The 22,135-nt window shown below is 42.0% G+C and overlaps 1 protein-coding gene across 1 annotated transcript in view; it reads right to left on the minus strand.

Moving 5' to 3' along the window:
• MOXD1 (monooxygenase DBH like 1) overlaps positions 1-20,301 on the minus strand; it is a 33,877-nt gene extending 13,576 nt beyond the window's left edge. Inside the window, exons 1-4 of the mRNA XM_081855330.1 lie at positions 20,016-20,301; positions 12,681-12,827; positions 11,240-11,407; positions 11,023-11,106 (exon numbers count right to left, since the gene is read on the minus strand). Coding sequence (XP_081711456.1) covers positions 11,023-11,106; positions 11,240-11,407; positions 12,681-12,827; positions 20,016-20,270 — 654 coding nt within the window. The 5' untranslated portion in view covers positions 20,271-20,301. The remainder of the gene's footprint in view (positions 1-11,022; positions 11,107-11,239; positions 11,408-12,680; positions 12,828-20,015) is intronic.
• Between the last annotated feature and the right edge of the window lie 1,834 nt (positions 20,302-22,135).

A 22,135-nucleotide genomic window follows, 5' to 3' on the forward strand; every position in this document is an offset into this window, starting at 1 on the left:
TGCCCTAAAACCAATGGCAGTTTTTTAAACTGAATGCTACAGTGTAACAATGATGACAAAATCCACCTACTTTTGATACAAATAAAATAAGACGGGAACCAGCAAAAAGGCTAGGAGGATGTTCTATTGATCTCTGCTTGAAATAACGGAGTACTTGCCCAAACGTGTGATACACCCACCTGCCTCTAAAGGACACCGACACCTGCTGTTCTTCTACTCAGAACTTAAAGCAACAACAACAACAACCTCTCCTTCAAAGCAATGGGTCATCACCAAAGTTGGCAATCCTTTCACTGTCAGTTTCCTAAACATCAATTCAAACAAGTATTCTTTTGTTCAGTTCCCTTTCTATTGAAAAAGAGAATCTTCCAAAAGGTAAACAGTTTATGTATAACGCCCTTCTGCCTTTGCCAGACATTTTGCAGGACGCTTTGTAGTCTCTCTCTCTCTCTCTCTCTCTCTCTCTCTCTCTCTCTCTCTCACACACACACACACACACACACACAGAGAGAGAGAGAGAGAGAGAGAGAGAGAGAGAAACATTCATGAGAAGCATCAGCCCATTAATTTGATAATAATTATATAAGGTGACAAATCACTGTCTTTACAGCTGGACAAGAGGCTGGAAATAACCCCTTAATTATCTGACTTGTGTAAAAATGCATGCAAATATATATTGTAAATATATTTTTCATTACCCATTAAAAGATATGGCAGTTACCAAAAAAATAAAATCCTTTCAAGCTTAAGATGACAAGGGTGAGAATTTCAGGACATAATAAAATGAGACTTTTATCTTACATGCATACATTTTCTTCTACAGAACCTTTAAAATATCTGGTGGTTATATGTTGTGTTTTATGAAATGTACTGTAAGAGCTTTACAGGGCTATCATCCATGAGAAGTATCCAATTCTGACTGATACAGCACTTTTGTCTTTATATATTCAAAGTACACTCAAGAGCAGCACTGAAGCGGGTGAGGAGACAGAATGCAAGCAGCCCTTCTACATTTCTGTTATCTGTGTGGCTATTGCTATCACAGAGCTAGTATGTTGGGGAATTGCTTCCTCCCAATGCTTACTCCACAGGTGTGGTATCAAGAGTATCTCACTGATGCTCTTTGCACACAGACCCATTGCCATGTTGAGCACTTGAGCACTTCCAGTACATGTCAACACCTGCTGCCGAATATGAATGTGTCAAAGACCAATCGCTGTTACTGCACTTCTCCCATGGAAAGAAAGAAGCATAATGAGCCCTGGGCCAGAAAAATATCAGCAGCAATTAAATGTGGCAATGACAAGTGGTTTGAGTGTACACGCTTGTGGATGTGTCTATAGGGAAGGCTTGAATATAACAAGAGAGGCATTTGTACCTATTCCAAGGACAGGCCAACTCAGTCTGTACTGAGGACTGAAAGAGCTAGACAGAGCTAAAGACAGGGAAGAACAGGGCCGGATTTAGGTTTGAGGCCCTAACCTATTGGAGGTAATGGGGCCCTTTATATGTCCAGCTGTCCTTTGTCAACAACAAATTGTAACTTTTTTTGTGTTGAATATATGCTATATGGTAATTTCTGGACCTAATAGGTATCTAAAGCCATTTGCCACTGCTGCTGTATGGAGGTTTCATTTTATTTGTTGTTTATCTTATATTTTGGAAATGTACATCCAGGGTTTTTTTCCCCTTTAAATTTTTTTGGGGCCCACAAGAGAGTGGGGCCCAAAGCTGTAGCTTGTTTAGCTTATATGTAAATCCGGCACTAGGTAAGTGTTATGTAGTGAAGTTTCACCCTGGGCCAGCAGGGGGATACTGTATATAGTTTTCACTCAGGTCTGTAGATAGTTTTCCCTCAGGTCCGCGTCAGTTATTTTAGGCGGGAACTCTGGGCTGTTGTTGTTACAATGTTGACAGCCAGCTGCCTATAAAAGCAGGCCGGCTGAGCTGTTTGCAGTCAGTTCTATTCCAGCTTACGAAATAAAGAGCTATTTGGAGAAATTGCTGGTCGTCGGCTATGTCAACCCACAACTTAACAGTAAGAACATAATAAGAGCTTGCTGGATCAGGCCAATGGCCTATCTAGTCCAGCATCCTGTTCTCATAGCAGCCAAACAAATTCTTCCCTTTCCACCCCAGTGGAAATGCCATACTTTCCTTAGCTACCAAAGTAAAAGTAAGAGATGGTACAGGGGCAACTATGGAGACTGCTTACATAGCTACTTCCTTCCACGACTCTTATATGCCCTACTAAAATTCAGGTACAGGCTTAGTCCACAATTCTGCCCACACAGCCTCAGGAACAAATCTATTTTGCTATTAGCTCTATTCTTTGCCTTTGCAGAGTCCACTGGGCTTTTCCCTCTCCACATCCCAAGGTCCCCCCAGCCAGAGGAATATTTGAAATCAAAAATTGCCATTTGACAACCCTAAGATCGTGACCCCCATCACTGAGAACAGAGGAGTCAGCTCCTTTTTGTCTCTTCATCTTCCTAGGCACATCTTGGGTTATTTATATTATGAGTGCACAGCCAGGGGCATGTGCATTTTATTTACGAGTGCCTAGTATAAAAAGATTCTCTTGCATTTTATCTTAACCTTAAACAAGCTGGTGAAATATTATACACCTTGCTGCTGACATCTGTAAGAGCTGAAGTAATGCTAGGATTCTGTACTCTCTGAAATGCTTTGGAGTGTATGTTTGCCTTCTTAATAAGCATGTTTTCATTTTAACCAGAAGTAGTTAAGACATTGGGTGTATTAACTTGTTTTTTTCTGGGAGAAACCACCCAAATTCCTTGTACTTACAGTACCTTAGTATATGTGGTGTAGACGAGTTGACAAGAAAATCAATAACTGGAAAAAGGAAGAGGTTTAGAAGCTTTTATAAATCTAGTACTCCACTGTGAGTACTAGATTTCCAGACAGCCTGGTATATGAAGTGGCTTTGGTAATAACAGTAACAAATTATAACAACTGCAAACTACAAGAAAATGTCTTTTAAGTTGGAAGGAAAGTAAGACAGACAGACTCCTTAGATTCTCCATAATTGACAAAACACATGATGAAAATTAATCTAGGATTTCAAGGAGAAGAAATTGTGATGAAACTCCCTAGTTTGTTCTTCTATTTACAAAATCATTCCTAACAGTTCTGTTCCAATAATTATACAGTACAGTAAGCTCACAACTTACACACATTTAACTTGGCCACATTCAGCTGTATGCATGTGGGAATTTTTTTTTTTCTAAAGGGCTGCAAAGAAGGTGGCTTCTGGGGAAAATGCCTTTGGCAATCTCACCTGCCACTGAATCCAATGGTTTTTGACTATATGAGATTTTGGCAATCCCTGGAACCTAACCCCCGTGTAATTTGCAAGCTTAATGTATGCTGTTTTAAGATTGGAAAGGAATAATGACATCATGGATATGTAGTTAGTTTTATTGTTAATTATATTTCACAAGTTTGTGGACTAAGCAAAATAATAAGGATTTGGTAATCAATTAATTAGCATACTTTCATAATTCACAATATCAATCTTGGGTGATAAACTAAATGGCTAAGCAATATAACCAGCTGCAGAGGGCTGTGCCCCTTTTGAGAGTAAATATACAGTATTTCTAAGCTGCAATGTATTTCCTATGTGTTGACTGATTTTATATATCATGAAATATTTGTGTTTGTATTTAGAACGAATATTTTTCCTCTGCAATTACCTGCAAGATTACACTTACTCCCTTGTTTCCCCCAAAATACTTTTTGCATTCTATATGTTGCTAAAATTGCAAGATAAAAAAGCAGCTGTCAAGTTCAAGTTCCATGAACAAGTTGGCAAGAAATACTGTAATGTCACCTATAACTCTGATCACAGGCAATGTTGTTTGTCTGCATGACATTCCCTGATGCTAGAGGCTTGATGCTGAGACCCTCAAACAGTTACTATCAAAACGCAATTAGTATGAATTTAAAGGAGCCAAAGAATGAAAAACACATTTAAAAAAATATTCTTCCCTATAAGGCATCTCAAAATTATGTGTGATACTAGTTCTGATTAGGTTCTTTTATGCATACTGCAGCCACACAATCATATCTGTATCAATGGGAGAGCATCTGGGTGGATGCTTGAGGCATTGGGGGGGGGTGTGCGCAAAACTATAGGAGCATCCATATGAAAAGAAAAAAATATATTTCATTGGGGACCAGGGTCCATCTTTTAAGATACCTCTGTGTGTGTGTGTGTGTGTGTGTGTGTGTGTGTGTAGCCAGTGGGGCTTCAGGTGCACATTTTCATCATGATGTTTACCCCATTGGTAAAATTTGTCTTTTGATGCCCCCCCCCCCATATTTAAAACCAATATAAAGCATAAGTACAGTGGTACCTCGGGTTAAGTACTTAATTCGTTCCGGAAGTCCGTACTTAACCTGAAACTGTTCTTAACCTGAAGCACCACTTTAGCTAATGGGGCCTCCTGCTGCTGCCGCTGTGCCGCCACTGCACGATTTATGATCTCATCCTGAAGCAAAGTTCTTAACCTGAAGCACTATTTCTGGGTTAGAGGAGCCTGTAACCTGAAGTGTATGTAACCTAAAGCGTATCTAACCTGAGGTGCCACTGTATTAGTAGGGCTCTATGCCGCACACTGTTATGAATCAATACAATTCTCAGAACAAAATAATGTATGTGCCACAACTATTTTGTCTTTCCATCTTCAAAGAGATTGTGAAATAACATGTCAGAGACTTTCCCAAAGGCACATTTATGCAACATTTTACCAGAAATTGTTCCTTTTGGGTTGAAATAAACACTGCTTACTGGCAGTAAAGGGAAACAATGTTCTTTGTGGCTGGCCAGTTCATCAAAATTACAGTCCTTTACATAACTGCAAAATGAGAAACAAGAAAACAGCCAGATGTCTAGTTATTTGTTTTGCATGACAAGCTTTCTAGGGAGAGATTTGGTTTGAACCGTTATTCAGCATTAGACAGATTCCAAAACTGTTTTAATCTCTCTCTCCCTCTTCCTCTCTCTAGATATCCTATTGTCATATTATCTTTAACTAATTAACCTTACAATCCAATGGTCCTTGGTGGGATTTCCCAGGGCTCACAGGAAGCATGAAATTTCCCTGTACAAGAATGGAGAAAGAGGTCTAACCAGAGAGGGAGATCAGACATTGGATGCCTCCGCCACACTGAGGAAACCTCCTTGGCCCTGGCCCAACTCATGTCACGCTTCCAACATAGTTAGGGCTGAAAAGGAGCAGGCACAAAGGATATATAGGATATATTTCAAAATAAATAAATAAATCAGTGCTGGACTTAAGTATGTCTAAATCAACGGCAATTTTTAACTTCCAGATTGTTTTGTGATTACCACATTAGAAAAAAGAAGCCTGGTTGCTTCCTTCTGCCATCACTCACCCAGGGCTCGTCCCAGTTGTCCCATGCCTAGAAAGCATGAATGCAAGAGATTTTCCTGTGAAAACCCGCTCTTTAGTGCTGAATTGGAGCAAATGTCAATCTGCAGAAAACCTGATTAATGTTTTCTCCGATTCGGCAGCAAAGATTGGGATTTCCCAGGGCAAAGCAGAAGTGTGGACAAGCCTTTAGCTATTCAACAACTGCTCCTGTCTAAGCAAAATAAACATTCCATCTATGCTTTATAATAGCTTTGGAAGAAGTACTTTGTTGTACCTTCTGGGAAGCATACATACAAAATAATGGCAGAAACAGGGTGAATGTCACAGCGTTCCATATATTCTGTCTTACTAAATAATAATAGGGCATACTGAATAGGATTAAAAAAATAATAATGTAGCATTTAAAATGTCAGCTGGAATGGGTATCAGATTTAGAAAGGATTACAAGCACAGTATGCAAACAAACAGAAAATCAGGAATTTGTCATTAAACAGCAAAAAATAAAACTTCAGATGGCTGAACGTACACATGGAAGCCAGACCCTTTTCCAGGGTGACATCAGAAAGACATGGAACTTTGCTTATTATAATATCCCATCTCCCCCCCTTTTTTGTTTGCTTTTCTTCTTTTGAAGTTGCAGCTGTAAGCTGTGTGCATGCGTATGTACTTTAACAACTATTCGTCCAAAATTTGGGCAAGTGAAAAAATGATACTCACTCAACATTAATCCCATCTCTCAAAAATGATTTGGAAGATTTGGTCAACTGAAAGTAGGAATGTAACTAAGTCATATGCTAAGTGTTCTGCCTTGCCCACTAGATCCTGAGGTCTTCTAGAGGGTCCTGCAGCAGGACCCTCTAGCAGATCTCCACACTGCCAATGATCTTAGGAGATGTTGGATCTGGACTGCTGAGGCTGCTGAAGAGGCCAGACACCATCTTGGCTCTGCAACCTGCAAGACCTGCTCCCTGCCTTGCACGCCTTTCCCCATCTGGTCCGGGAGGGCGCTGTTGTGAGGTTCTGTTGCTGCTGTTAATGCTATTTTTGCATCTTTATTCTGATCTTATGATTTATGTGGAAATTGTTCAGTCTGGTTGTACACTTTTTGATGCTTTGTTGATTGCTTATGACTACTTTTTCTATGCTTGTAGGTAAGTAATCTTAAAAGTACATTGTAAGCCACCTTGAGCATGGTTTTAACTTTGGAAAGGTGACATACAAATAAAATGATAGATTGATTGATTGTCATCCCTGCCCCTGGACTGGAGGCCATCATATCAGCTGCCTGGGTTCTGGGCCACTTCTCAGACCCCTACACCTCACATCTGCCATAGGGTCACAATGCTCATTCAACTCAATGGACTTAAGTTACTGGAATTAATTTATTTCAATGGGTCTAGCCATACTTAGATATCACCCTATAAATTTATTGTGAAAGAATCAGAATCCATCTTGAGCATAATCTTTTTAAATGTTTTTAGAACCTTCAGCTGTTGATCATCTCCAGTGTTCTTAGTTACTCTGAGCCTTTGAGGATAAAGTGGGTTGTAAGTCAAAATAAATAAATAATCTTGGAAGTTTAAAAGGCATAGCCAAGCTTGCAACAAAGAGAAAATCCATCAGATCAAAGGACCCATAAACAAATAAGAAAGATTTGTGATATTCAGCTGAACATTTTACAGACAACTTGATTTTATGGAGCTGTGAGAGCTTTGAACAGGTAGCAAATGCTTAGAATGCAAAACTTCACATCACTTTTTTGGGGGGAGGGTCCTTTTCAGAAAAAAAAGTGATGCAATTTGCATCAAGCAAGATGCAGGGCAGGCCACAGAATAATAAGTAGGTACTGTCTATCATTCAAGATAAGAAACAGTGCTCCCATTAAGTATCAAATGCTGTGGCTGCCCCTTTGGCTTCCGATCAATCATGCTCTCAAACTGGAGCCCCTTTGTGTTTTGCACGCTGTTGGATTTGGCATTACTAATACGTTCCTGTGTCAAAAAGCCTAGTTACCCATGGTAACAAGATTTTTGAGAGTCTCTTTTTAATGAGACTCTACTATGAATCTAAAAATTATGTTTAAGTAGCATCTGCTAGCCTGTTCCAGGGCAGATAAAATATTTTGGCAACTTGTTCTTGGCCCCTGTCAGAAGCACAGAATTTTGCACTGCCTGCCTGCCTGCCTCTATTTAAAAGTATTTATATGCAACCCAATGAGGAAGTTTTGGGAGCAGTTTACAACAAACATAAAAACAGATAAAAAATACAATAGAACAGGTCAACAGTAAATACAAAAACAAATAAAAATGCAACAGAACACGTCTATCTGCTTCTCTTGCCACGCATCAATACATTTGCTACTAATTTTCACACTGTTTTTATGTGCTTTACTGCTAATCTGGAACAAAAGAATTTACACTGAATCTCTTTTGCCATTCTGTTGCCTTTCAGCCAGTTTAAGGAGTTCCTTTTGGAGCTTTTTGCACAAACCCCCAAATAATTTGGTGTCATTCATGAACATGTCTTCTTTGAACAGTTGGATAGCCTACCAGCATACAAAGCTGTCATATACCATGTCAGACCACTTCAAAATACTAAATGAATGTGGCTTCTCAGAGCTTCAAACAGGGATTTCCCCTAGTCCTATCTGGGATTTATTTATTACATTTATACCCCATGTTTCCTTCCTGGAGCTCAAGGCGGTATACATGGTTATTCCTCTTCCCATTTTATTCTCACAACAGCCCTGTAGGGCAGACTGGACTGAGAGACAGTGACTAGCCAAAGTGACTGGCCCAATAGGTTGCCAATAGTATCACATGTGCTTGTGATAGTCATCTATGTCCTTACATGCATAGCCTCCTGCTGCAGGATAATGTTGATGGGGTTAAATCGGGTTAGAAGGGGTGCAAAATGGAAGGTTGAAATAAAGAAATGATTCCTTTGAAAATTATGAAGAGCACCTACTATGTCCAGACCCTCATCTGGAAGTTGCAGTTAGGATGGTTAAAAGGTCAAGCACACAAGTCAAAGGCCACTCATGACATCTGTTGATTTAAGAAACTTGCCAAAACTAGGTGGGTACAGATTACAGTAAATGATGTAAACTTGGTGAAAGATTGGAGCAATTTTTTTGAACTTAGGAGGTCAACTTTTTTAGCCATGACAGCTGGTTGTAGTCACTGGCCATAAAGGTGAATTGTGTTTCTGATCAGCATCTCAAATTCTCTCCCCCACCCCTTCTACCTAGCCAGGTTCAGGAGAAGTTTGCAACTTGGATGAAGTGGAATCTACTTAAATTACCAACTACAGTGATCTTACAGAGCAATAAGAACCTCTGCCTGGAAGTGGTTGGCGTTTATGCAACACAGTAGATCACAGCTGCATCCACAGCCCCATCACTGGAACCATACTGTGCCAATCAATTCCCCAAACACCCTGTTTCAGGCTTTTTCCATGGACTTCTGCCCACAGGGATACCACTAGTGGTAGCTTCCAATCCACGTGCCATTGGGGAAAGTGTACAGGGCACACTTCTTGCTGCCAGGGCTCATGTGCTGGTGCCAGAATTCCCCCACCAGCAGCATGGCAGATTGGGAGGTGGGCTAGCTCCAGCCATCCTTCCCCACCCCCCTTCTAACTTGAGACTGAACAGGTGTTGAAATATACAGGAGAAACAGTTTCCAACTCATTCAGCTGCATCTTAATACTTTCATCATGTGAACTAATGTGAAACTGTGGTACTTCATAATTTGTGGTTACATATTAAAAATGTGTGTCCATGTTAACATATACTCCTGGTATCTGTTTATTACCTAGGTACCAGAATCAAAATGAAGTCTGTATCTAAGAATGGAGAAATAAAAATCTTCCTCCATCACAAAAGGTATTTGTGCCAGCCATGTAAGAGCCCCTTATACCATCTTCAGTTGGCATATGAAGGGCAAAACAATAGCCCCCCCCCTTAGATTTCTGTCTAACAGAGGATACTCCCTTCTTCAATATCTATAAAAAGTATACAATTTGTAATCTTCATATATTCATTTAAATAAAACAGATACCCAAGAAAACAATAAGAGAGGCACACACAATATTTTCGATAGTAGCTATTTAATAGTTTTAGTGAAGGACTTGAGAGTCTTAATTTTCGTTACATGGGAGCTAGTATTTAAGAAAGCCTCGAGTGGTATACATAATGCATAGGCTGGGTTTTTTATTTTATTTTAGAACACTCAGGACATTAGTACTATATATAGGCAAACATCAAATGCATGGAATTGTGCCTCTGGCATCTGTGGAGTCCTGCAACTTAAGCAAACTAAAGCATGATGCAAGTGCACATCTAGCCACAAGACATGTTTGCAGGCATAAATAAGTGTTGTTGGCTCCCTTAAGAAAATTGCATATACCTTGGGTCTCAAGATTTGTAAAATTTCATAACTCATATGAACTTTTTGATTTATGTAACATATTTAGCTGGATAGGCATTTACTTTCAAGATAAAAGTAGCAGATTAAGAAGTTCAGAATAAGAAGCAAGTCTTTCTGTAATCTTATAACTTGTTTGATAAACCCACCACTCCTCACAAAAACTGTGGAGTTACATAAAGCCATCTTTGCACAATGTGATTCAGAGATTACAGTAAGCCCACAATTTACATGGGGGTTATGTTCTGGGAATCATGCCTAAAGCCAAAATCGCGTATAGTCAAAACACATTGGGTTCCATGGCAGGTGGGATTGCCAAAGTCTTTTCCCCTGGATGCCTGCCTCCTTTCAACACCCTTTTTAATTAGGTAAAATTGTTTTGCCAAGCACATAAACCTGAATGCACCCAAGTAAAATATGTGTACATTGCAGACTTACTGTACACCAAGCAACCTGCCTAGATCCTATACATTTGCCTCAGCATGTTTGTATCATGCTAAACAGTCATAAATGTTGGCACATGAGATCCTGAACATTAATGAACAAGCACAGCAAGTCTTGGAATTCCATCGTATCAACTGAAGAAGAACAAGTATATCCAGCAGTATTAAAACAGCTGATGTTCAAAAACAGTATTTCTTAAACTTAACCAAAATGGCTTTTATTTGGGGGGTGGAAGGGGGAGCTGTTTCATCATCATCATCATCATCATCATCATCATCATCATCATTTATTATTTATACCCCGCCTATCTGGCTGGGTTTTCCCAGCCACTCCGGGTAGCTTCCAACAAAGATTTAAAATACATTAAAAATACATTTCAGTACTCCTAATCAAATCCCATTTCAAGGGAACTTTCAAATAATCAAGTTTCTATCCAAATTAAGGAAAACCATTTACGGGTTGATAGTAATTCTCTCCCCACACACAAACATGCATGGATGACCAACCAAAGCCCTTTTTTCCTTAAACTTCTCTACAGTAAATCAACATAACCAAGGCAGGACATAAAACAGAACTAAAGTTAATGCAGCAGTTCAGATTTTTAGATGCTGAAAATATGATCCTATATTTCAAGGATCTTCACTGTTTTTAAAATGTGTGTACAAAAAAGAAAGCCTTAGCAAAAAGTGCTATCTTATAAATACATACATACATGTATCTTGATGGCATACCTGTATCACATGATGCTTTTCATGTAGTGTAGGTATCTTAAACATTTGGCACCAATATGTTGTATCTTTGTCTGGTATAGGCACCTGTCTTAATAAAAGGAAAAGGAAAGGCAAATATAATATAAAAGTATCTGATTTCTGCCCCCTGTACAGGTAGCTAACAGTTCCACCCATCTTACCCTGATACTTAATAAAAGCAAAACCCAAAGAAACTTACGCCTTGGTTTGTCAAGTCAAAATATGGCAATGAGGGAGCGATAATAGCAGTCTTCTCTGGGTTCAATAAACGAAGACTCTTTGTCCCTCGATTTGAACCATGGTAATTTTGAACTCCTTCTCTAAAGTCTTTGTCATGGTATGCCCATATCACCCTCACTGTGCTTTCCTAGAAAGGAAAAAGGAAAAACATTACTGATTAAGTATGCAAGAAGATGTCACAGTCAATCATGGCAGCTTACAAGATGAATCTGCCCATATATAACAGCCTTTCCTAATGATAGGTAAAGGTAAAGGTACCCCTGCCCATTCAGGCCAGTTTTGCCAGACTCTAGGGTTGTGCGCTCATCTCACTCTATAGGCCGGGAGCCAGCGCTGTCCGCAGACACTTCCGGGTCACATGGCCAGCGTGACAAGCTGCATCTGGCGAGCCAGCGCAGCACACGGAACGCCGTTTACCTTCCCGCTGGTAAGTGGTCCCTATTTATCTACTTGCACTTGGGGGTGCTTTCGAACTGCTAGGTTGGCAGGCGCTGGGACGGAACGACGGGAGCGCACCCTGCCGCGGGGATTCGAACCGCCGACCATGCGATCGGCAAGTCCTAGGCGCTGAGGTTTTACCCACAGCGCCACCCGCGTCCCTTTCCTAATGATACCCTTCTTATATTTTAGACCACAACTCTCATCAGTCCCACCACCTGGCTAGGGTTGGTGAGAGATAGTCCAGAAAGATTCTTTAGTAAGGGATTTAGTAAGGGATTCTTTAGTAAGGGATAGCTGCATTTTATCTTTTTGTAGTTCTATCACTCTGCACTTCATTTTGTTTTGTTTACATTTGCTGTTTAAAATAGTTTTGTCTGCTTTTTATACAGCCTAAATATGATCAAAAAGCAGTCTATAAATATTTTAAATTTAAAAAATCCAAGAACATTTGTTTCACCTATCCTAAAGCGTTCTGTACTTCAGGCAATGCCTCCTTGTGGAATTGAGATACAGTGGTACCTCTGGTTACATACTTAAACTGTTCCGAAGGTCCATTCTTAAGCTGAAACCGTTCTTAACCTGAGGTACCACTTTAGCTAAGGGGGCCTTCCCCTGCTTCTGCGCGGCCAGTGCACAATTTCTGTTCTCATCCTGAGGTAAAGTTCTTTACCCGAGGTACTACTTCTGGGTTAGCGGAATCTGTAACTCAAAGTGTTTGTAACCCGATACCACTGTATTCTTGTAAAAAAAGCTCAACAACTTTTCTGTCCGGATTTTCACATTTTGAAATATGGCAACCCTAGCATAGCATAATGGTTAATTGATCCAAGAATGTGAAGCTCACAAACGGCTTGATTTTTTTGGGGGGGGGGCAGACTGTTTTATCTCTTCATTCATTCATTTTATCTCTTCATTCTTACTCCCCTCTCTCTGAGTCAGATTGATCGTCAACTACTTACTGTTATACTCTTGTCGTTGAGGTCACACGTGTGAAGTTGCCGGCTGAAAGCTAGTATCGTATGGGTACTATTTTCCATGGCATATTCCAGATGGTAGTCTTGCTGTGAGTCCTTTTTCAATGTTCTGTCTGCATTTGTAAAATAATCCTGTTGAAGAAACAAACCTGCTGTTACTTTTTTTGTTTTGCTTTAAATAATCTGAACTCAACAACCTTTTGAGTTTTCTGGGAAAGAAGTGTAAAAGGATAAGTTGTAATTTTCTAAAAAAGTATTTTATATTAGCAAACAGGAAAACATCAGAATTTAGCCACCAGAATTTATTTTATAACTGTATGCATATATTTTCATCTGCGCACCTTACAAAAGAGGGAAGGAAAGAGCAGAAAAAGAAAACAAAGCAAATTTCCCAACATTGTCACCATGAAAACATGAAATATATTGTAATCAAAATAGTTACACTAAAAGATCCATGTAAAACATTTTGTACAGATGATACTTCTTTGCATTGCACTTGTAGGTTAGAAGTGTATCCATTATGGTTTTGCTTTACATTCGTAGAATGTATAAACTAACTTTTAAAAGTCTGTTGTTAAAGTGTATCTATTTCAAAGCCCTCTTCTGTTTCATGTTTTAAAATCTAGGAATAACATGTCTGCATTAATGAACAATCTAATACCCCAATCCTAAACCTATGTAGTTAGTTCCTTCTATTTCCTTGGAACCTACTTCCCAGTCCACATACGGAAGGAAGTTATTCATAACCAAGTCAGTGTGTGTGTGTGTGTGTGTGTGTGAGAGAGAGAGAGAGAGAGAGAGAGAGAGAGAGAGAGAGACAGACAGACAGACAGACAGACAGACAGACAGAGAAATATTAAATAGGAATATGATATTGTTGTACACTTTGTATGTGCCAACCTACAGGGATATTTTAATGTTTTTCTGAGGAAAGATTATCCTAGTTCTCAATGTTAGCAGACATATGATATAATGCATAAGCTGCATTATAGTGTCATTAACCTCTTCACCTCTGAATTCTTTGTCATAATGTGCAGCTGGCTTTCTGACTCCTCTCTAGGTCACCATAAGTCCTGTGACTGACTTAAAATTCTCTGATGCTAATTCACAAAAACTTTCCATAGACTTAGAGACCAGGACAGTAATGTCATCTAATTTTCTCTTCTTAGCTTGTGGGGGCATTTGTGCATTTGTTCCCTATTTTGCTCAGAGTGAGTTTGCCAGGTCCACACTCCAAAATGAGGTGTTGAGTCAGCTGTAGCTACTATGATTTCATATGCATTTTTCCAGCAGTTCTTTCTTTCTTTCTTTTTTAAAAAGAATTTTATTAGAGATATATGTAAAAGAAAGGGGTGGGGCAGACAACAGACCAAATAAATAAACAGAAACTAAACACAAACAATTTGGGTGGATAACCCAAGGTATGCATCTCCAAGAAAACCTGTATATATTAGTAGACAAACATTTCCAGTCCACAAAAGATAACTCATGTGACAGATCAACAAAGATATTGACATTCAGTCAGTTCACTCACCTGCCTCCAGTACCTGCTATGAGGCAAAATATTCTGAGTTTACATGTTACCTTGAATTACTCTATTATCATGATCATAAGAGCAGCTTTGTTTAAGGAGTTATTCTCTGCCTATGATGTGGCACTGTGTGGCTCTGCATCACAGTGGCAACCCCCAGCACTGTATATAACTGTAGTCTACCCTAACCTCATTGGCAAAGACATATGTGAAGAACTATGATAATGACTCCTTGACTCCATCAGGATGTGGCTTGGCAACCCCAGGAAGGATAGGAAGATGGGTGGGGGTGGGAGCTGGAAGGTTGGCACCCAGAGATGGAGAAAGGAGGTCCTCCCCTTTTGGCTCTAGAGGCCAGAGAGGTGGAAGTAGATTTGCTAGTTCTCTCCATCCCCCCAACTGTGGACCAGGCACCACCTTTGTAGGTAAGATCACATGCACCCCCCAGACAGAGCAGACATGTGTACCTGTGGCAGACACACAGGACAAGACAGTCTTATGGCAGAGTTTGCCCTGCCTTATCTTTGAAAACTTGGCAGGAGGGGAATGTCACTTGTGGGGACATCTTTGTAGCTTCCATTTGCTTATGGACCTCTTGCGTTGCTCATGAACCTTGGAATCCTGACTTCTGGGACTTGTGCTTGCCGCTGAGCTTGTACCACTATGAACATGAACAGAGACATCTTCCTTATTCTGAATTCACAGATGCTACTAGTGGGAGCCTGTCAATGGCAAGAACCATGTCAGCTCAAAATATTGTGTAAAAAGAGCTTTAGATCCCTGCTGACCACATGTGATGTGCTGTTCATCCTGGATGTAGACTATATAATGAGAAAGTTTAGCATGTTTTGAAGTAACAATACTGCCGAAAATCAGCACTTTTTTTTTTTTTAAGAAAACTACCGTAAGCAATTATTGGCTTGTGGGTGTAGTCAAACAATTAGATGTCTTTCATGCACTGGAAGTAATTTAGAAATTGAAGCAACACATGGTAAGTTGATTTTACGGATCATAAAAGATGAGGTATATAATTTCCTACAGATGAAGGCATTGATGATGAATTGCTCCTCACATGCTGTTGACCCTGCTCTCACTCTCTCAAAAGAGATTTGCAGTTGATATGGTTTCTGATTAGTGCTATACAAAATGGCAAGGAGAGTACTTTCTTATGGATGTAGTAAAAATATGTAAATAAGCCCTGTTTTATCCTTGAAGAATGTAAGCAGAGCTGCACAAGGAACCTTGGGGGGGGGGAGGAATCACAGCTGTCATTCTATCCTTGAACAGGTGTTTTTATGGAGAAGATACCCTCCAACTACTTGACAACCTGCAATATATGTTGCCTCCTTCCATTTGTAAAGGAAGTGAGAATAATATGTTCAACTACACTGGGGCACTCCAACACAAAGGGTCACAAAATTATTTGATAGCCTGATTATGCAATTTACCGGGGGATATGGGCCATTATGCTTGTGAGATGTAAATTTTGTTCCACGTGAATGCAAATTATGGATGAGTGTTCATTCTGTGCCACCCAAGTCAGACTAGTACAGTGACTAGTGTGCAAGGTCCACATTCACATTTGGCACAAGTTAAGGGACGCGGGTGGCGCTGTAAGGGACGCGGGTGGCGCTGTGGGTAAAACCTCAGTGCCTAGGGCTTGCCGATCGCATGGTCGGCGGTTCGAATCCCCGCGGCGGGGTGAGCTCCCGTCTTTCGGTCCCAGCTCCTGCCCACCTAGTAGTTCGAAAGCACCCTTAAGTGCAAGTAGATAAATAGGTACCGCTTTATAGCGGGAAGGTAAACGGCGTTTCTGTGTGCTGCGCTGGTGCTGGCTCGCCAGAGCAGCTTCGTCACGCTGGCCACGTGACCCAGAAGTGTCTCCGGACAGTGCTGGCCTCTGGCCTCTTAAGTGAGATGGGCGCACAACCCTAGAGTCGGACACGATTGGCCCGTACGGGCAGGGGTACCTTAAGCTCTCAGCTTAACTTATATGGTTATATTGTGAGGGTAAAATGTCAGTCTGAGATTCACTGGAAGGATTCAAATGTAATAAAGAACCAAAAAAAGAATTGCTTCAGGCATTTTTAGGTGGGGAACCATTTAGAATTGGCAGGCTGACAAGTCCTTTATTATCATTAACCTGGCTTTGGGGAATTATGCAGGTTTACAACCTAACACAACAGAGACCACACCCTGCCCCTCTGGCTGGGTTTCCCCAGCAGGGCTTGATTAATTATAGCAGAGGGTCCCAACCAGGGCTATAGGTATTTTGTGTATCTGTGGAAAACCTGAGAAGGGGGGGGGGTGTCTGTGAGGGATTTTATCTTAAAAATAACACTTGTTTCTACAGCTCATGGTAAAAGAATAAAACTTCAGAAATTGTATCTTTTCTTCACAGTTTGTTTCAACCTTGTGGAAAACCTCTATCTGTACTCAACACTTCTTCAAAATGGTTGTTGAATTACCGTAATGCAGATTTGAACACATGTTGAAAAGAAGCAGGTCTGCTGTGTGGAAGGCCAGTAAATATGGAGCAAGATGCCAACTACTATGTTTTGTTCTGGTTTCTCAAGTGTGAATGCTCTTACACTACAAACTCAGCCCATAGTTAAGTCAATACAGGGAGGCTTCGTACTGAAATGCCTCCAGCCAAACACCAGCTGACATATAAAGTGTGTGTCACACTGACATATCTCCCCTTACTGCTTTTCTATTTGTTTTCTTAGCATTTCTTTGTTTATGTTGGCATGAGTGCGTTTAAAAGAATATGGTTCCGTTCACCATTTTCTCGATTTTCAAAATCTATTCTGATTGTTCCTCTGTAACATCTCAGAATTGATTGTATTTGATAAAACAAATATTCTTCGTTATGGGTGTCAGCTAACAAGCAAGGGTTATAATGAACACAGCGCTATCAAGTATTAACGAAGAGCTATTCACAAAAGGATTTATGCCTCAAGTAAGGGCTATTTTTGTGCAAGAATTCAACAGAAGGGTTTGCAATGCAACATTCTGTAGAACTTGCACAAAACAAGCATTCATAAAGAAGGATTACCCTCTGCAAAAATGGATCTCACAGCTACTGCAGGCTGCGGGTGGGGACGCACAATTCCAGATAGGGGCGGAGACCACGGAGGAGGCAAGAAAACGCAAGCTGTGTCAATTCATGAGCAAAAAAGAGAGAGGGTCTTTCAAAAAGCTAGATGCAAAAATTAGAGCTGCCTTGAGCCCTCTCATGGCAAGTAATCCGCCGAGAAACTCACTTTGGCAATATTGCAGTGGCACTATAACTACAAGCGCAGACAGACTGAGCAATTTCTCTGAGGCAGCACCAATCAAGTATCTTTGCTTCACTGCACTGAGGTACATGTGCTTTTTCCATGCTTAAATGTATTCATAATAATAGCTCCACCCATTTGCAGCTACTTTGCTACCATTGGCCTACAAATGTGTCTGTAGTGAGTGCTCTCTCTCTTTCTCTTTCTCTCCCCCCCCCCCGCCACCTTAGCTCAACTCTCACTCTTTTCCCACCCCTCATAGAACAGTTATTAAGCATGCTTGAGAGACCACTCTTATCACAAGTCTTGCACTTTCCAAATAGTTAGAGCTGGGTTCCCACTCTAATCTCTGAGCTCCTGGAATGCTCGGCTACTAATGCATCATTCCAGGCTCCCTCTCCACTCAACCACAGTTTTTGAAAGAATGTGTGGACCCTTTGTAAAGTTCTTTTTTGTCTCCATAACATAATTGCACCCTTCAACCTGATTGATCTATTTACAAGGAGTTAGTAGAAGAATCTTTCAAGTTCTGTTTCATCATACCAGATACTGAAGCAAAAGCCCAAGGTAACATCAAGAGGCACACAGAGAGATAATTATTTATATTTTTTATTTAAAGTTTTCCTGATCTCTAGTACTTGGCATATGTTTTCTTTTTTGGGTGGGGATGTGGGAAATCAATTCCTGGTGGGGCATTTTAAATTTTTAAAAGTCTATGAAAAAAGAAAGCTCTGGCTTGTTTGTGTATATATGTGTGTTTTTCTTATAAATACTATGTAAAAACACTTCAGTTCCACTGTTCAGATCTTCCACTATAAACTTTCACAGATCGATCAGCTAGATGTTGATCTATATCTTCCTTGATGGAAGCAAAGCAGTTTTATCTAATGGAGCATATGAATTGCAAGTTTCTTGGGAGCAGGGACTTTTTAAAAAAATTAATAAATAAAGCCATGTAAAGCACCATATTGTGTGCACCAATATGGTGCAAACATAATAATTCACTTATGTTTACTTATATAAACATAAGTAAATACTAAAGGAAAAAGATAAATGCCTACTTTGTGGTAATCGAACCTTTATATTGTCACTAATCTGTGCTAGATGATATAAAGCAGTTTCCTGTGTTCCTACGATGTGGCTGGCTGCTAAGTTTACTCATGAGCCTTTTGTGAGGAACTTTATCAAAAGCATTTTGGAAGTCTAAGTATATAATGTCAACCAGATCTCCCTCAACTGAATGCATGTGGACACACTAAAAGAATTCCAAAAGGTGTGTGACACAAACCTCCCTTTGCAGAAGTCCTGCTTGTCAAGGTTTGTTCTTTTATTTAACTGCAAACTGATGTAGAAATCTGATGAACTGAAGAGAGTGGAAAAATGAGAAACTGAGGAGAAACAAAAAACTCAAGATTCGCCCATCCCTACAAGGGGACAAATATTCAACATTCTATTACTAATAATATTAATTCCTGAATCTGTGCACATGAAGTGTGAACACAGTCACATGAACATTGGGGCTTGTCATCATTAACAATGCTAAAACATAGGGCTGCAATCCTAAGCACGTTCACCTTTAAACTCAACTGAACACAGATTTACATACTATGAGTGCTTTGTCAATGCCAGATGAAAAACAGACAGATGAGAGGCAGAAAATTACTTGTATGTTATTGCCTTTTCCTCCAATGAGCATGCTACCCATCTGCTCACTCATCTGCTCACCTTAGAAGGGTCTTAGATGGACCCAAGTCTTGCCCAGGGATCAACCCTCAAACCTGCCGAATTCAGAACCAACTTCAGCACCAGGCTTCTAACCTGGGAGATAAGGCTATTCATAAAATAGATCAAATTTTTTAAAAACGCTTTTAAGCCTTCTACTACTCTCTGTCTCGCATAGGATTGCTGGCACACACCCTCCCCATAAAAAGACACGCCCCGCACATGCCAGGATAACTCCAATACATGTTTGAATGTTTCCTCTTATTAATTCTTTTTACAACCCAGCAAGTTCAGGGAAAACGCGTAAGGAGGTTTTCCGAAACCTATCCCTTAAGAAGCATTGGCACCAGGGTTGGTTTTTTTTGGGGGGGGGGAACCGCCCCTAAGATCTTTTCATGAAGGATGGTATATAAATCGAAAATGATAATAGTAATAACGGCATGACAGTAATGACTATTCAGGAGAAGCAAGCATGAGATCCCATTTTGCCCCCTGCCCCAAACGGTCGCGATTTGGTGGCTGTCCCGTTGCCTTTCACTGCACCAGCCACTTTATAATGGACCCTCGTGCTCTGAGCATGCACAGAGTGCACGGCTGCCCATTCCACTGAGCAGCTGGAGCCTGGACCCCTAAGGAGCTTGGATCCCTGATCCTGGAAGGGGGAGCCAGCCCTTCTTCCCCTTCCCTCTCCCCCAATGCACTTGTGAGCCAGACCCCCGCCCCTGATCAGATCGTACTCTGCCCCCCCGCCCCCCCAGCGCTGTCCAAGGCGCCCGTCCGCCTCACCTGCAGGTAGGGCTTCCCCGCGTCCAAGCCGCCCAGCACGATGTCCGCCGAAGCCATGCCTCCCGTGGGCGAGAAGCCGAAGCCCACGTAGCCCGCCGCGCGCACCTCCAGGCGGAAGGCGATGGAGCTGCCCTGCGCAGCCCACGAGAGCCGGTAGCGGGACGCCCCGTCCAGCACGGCGCTGTGCGGGTAGTGGCGCCCGGGCACGGCGGGCAGCCCCCACAAGAGCAGCAGCAGCAGCGGCCAGCGGCGCATCCTCGTCGCCCGCTGAACCCGCGCCAGGCGCGCACCTCAGCCGACCGCTAAGCTGTGGGGACTGAGCTGGCCGAGGCAGCCTCCTGGCGCCTCCGCCAGGCGCCGCGCCTGCTCATTGGACGGGGCGTCACCCCGCCCCCGCGGAGTCAGCGGGCCTCGAGGGCTGAGGAAAGCGCGGGAGAAGAAGGAGGAGGAGGAGGAGGAAGAGAGCGCGACCTGGCTGAGGAGCCCTGAGGAGAGCCGGGAGGGCGGCGAAGAGCGAGGGGGCAGGAGCTCGCGGCTGGCCAACGAGGAACCCCCTCCTCCCTCGTCAGACAGGCAGAAGTTCAACAGGAGAAGCCTTTGACACGTGCTCCTCTGCAGAGTCCTGCTGCTGAGAGGTGGAGCGCGGGAGAGAGGTGGCACGTGCCTCGTGGAGGCGGGAGGGAAGGAGGGGAGCGACGCGCGCCCTGCCAGGCGGGGGGTTTCTCAGGTACCAGGTAGATAACAGGCAGCACATCCAACAACTGTAAGCCTTAGCAGGGCGGTGCCAGGACACAGCCTGGTTCTGCAACAGGTAATGGAGTCAACCTCTTGGTCCTCCCCTTTTGGCTCTAGTGGCCAGAGAGGGGGAGGTAGATTTGCCAGTTCTCTCCATCCCCACCAGGCACAATAAGATCAGACAGAGCAGACATGTGTATCTGCGGCAGACACACAGGACAAGACAGCCTTATGGCAGAGTTTGCCCTGCCTTATCTTTGAAAACTTGGCAGGAGGGGAATGTCACTTGTTGGGACATCTTCGTAGCTTCCATTTGCTTATGGACCTCTTGCGTTGCTCATGAACCTTGGAATCCTGACTTCTGGGACTTGTGCTTGCCGCTGAGCTTGTACCACTATGAGCATGAACAGAGACATCTTCTTTATTCTGAAGTCACAGATGCTACCAGTGGGAGCCTGTCAATGGCAGGAACCTGTAAGCCTCAGCATGGCAGTGCCAGGACACAGCCTGGTTCTGCACCCCTCTAGTCCAGGTGGCAGAGTCAACATGTTGTGTTGCAGTGCGTTTGCTCCACCAGAGGTGCTGCTGCTGCTCGACCTCTAAGTGGTTTCCATAGGTGGCCCCTTTCAGGTGTCAGATGTGCTGCTTTGGCTGCACTGCACTTTGGCCCTGCTGAATCATAGAATTGTAAAGCTGGAAGGGACCCTGAGGATCATCAAGTCTAGAGCAGGGTTTCCCAAACTTGGGTCTCCAGCTGTTTTTGGACTGCAACTCCCAACATCCCTAGCTAGCAGGACCAGCAGTCAGAGATAATGGAAATTATATTCCAAAAAACAGCTGGGGACCCAAGTTTGGGAAACCCTGATCTAGACCAACTCCCTGCAATGCAGGAATATGCAGCTGTCCCATACAGGGACTGAACCTGCAACTTTGGCATTTTCAGCACTATGCTCTAACCAACTGAGCTATCCAAGTTGATCCTTTCTTAGCAGGCCATGTGACTGAAAGAGTCTGAAAGAGTGTCTTTAAAACAAAACCCCACAGTGATTTACATCTTTTTCAGTCAGTTGCCCCATCCCCCCAGTGCCATTCAGGCAGATTGGCACCACAGCATTGAACCCAGACATTAGGTATGGAATGAAGGGAAATGAGACCCTTACTGAAGCGAAACAGACCTGGGAACCATATGCTTGTTGCCTTGGGTTCTGTGGTGGAAGAAAAGTGCTATGAGAAAAATAATCCAAGCTGCAGCCTGGACAAGACCTAGTGTATCATGTAGTCAGTAGGATTGGGACATTAATTGTCTTACCCTATCAACAATCACATAGTGAAAACTACATTCCAAAAGTTTTAAATGAAAAAACACACATCAAAAACATAACCAG

Source organism: Podarcis erhardii, assembly GCF_964252035.2.
Source record: "Podarcis erhardii genome assembly, chromosome: 3".
NCBI lineage: Eukaryota > Metazoa > Chordata > Lepidosauria > Squamata > Lacertidae > Podarcis > Podarcis erhardii.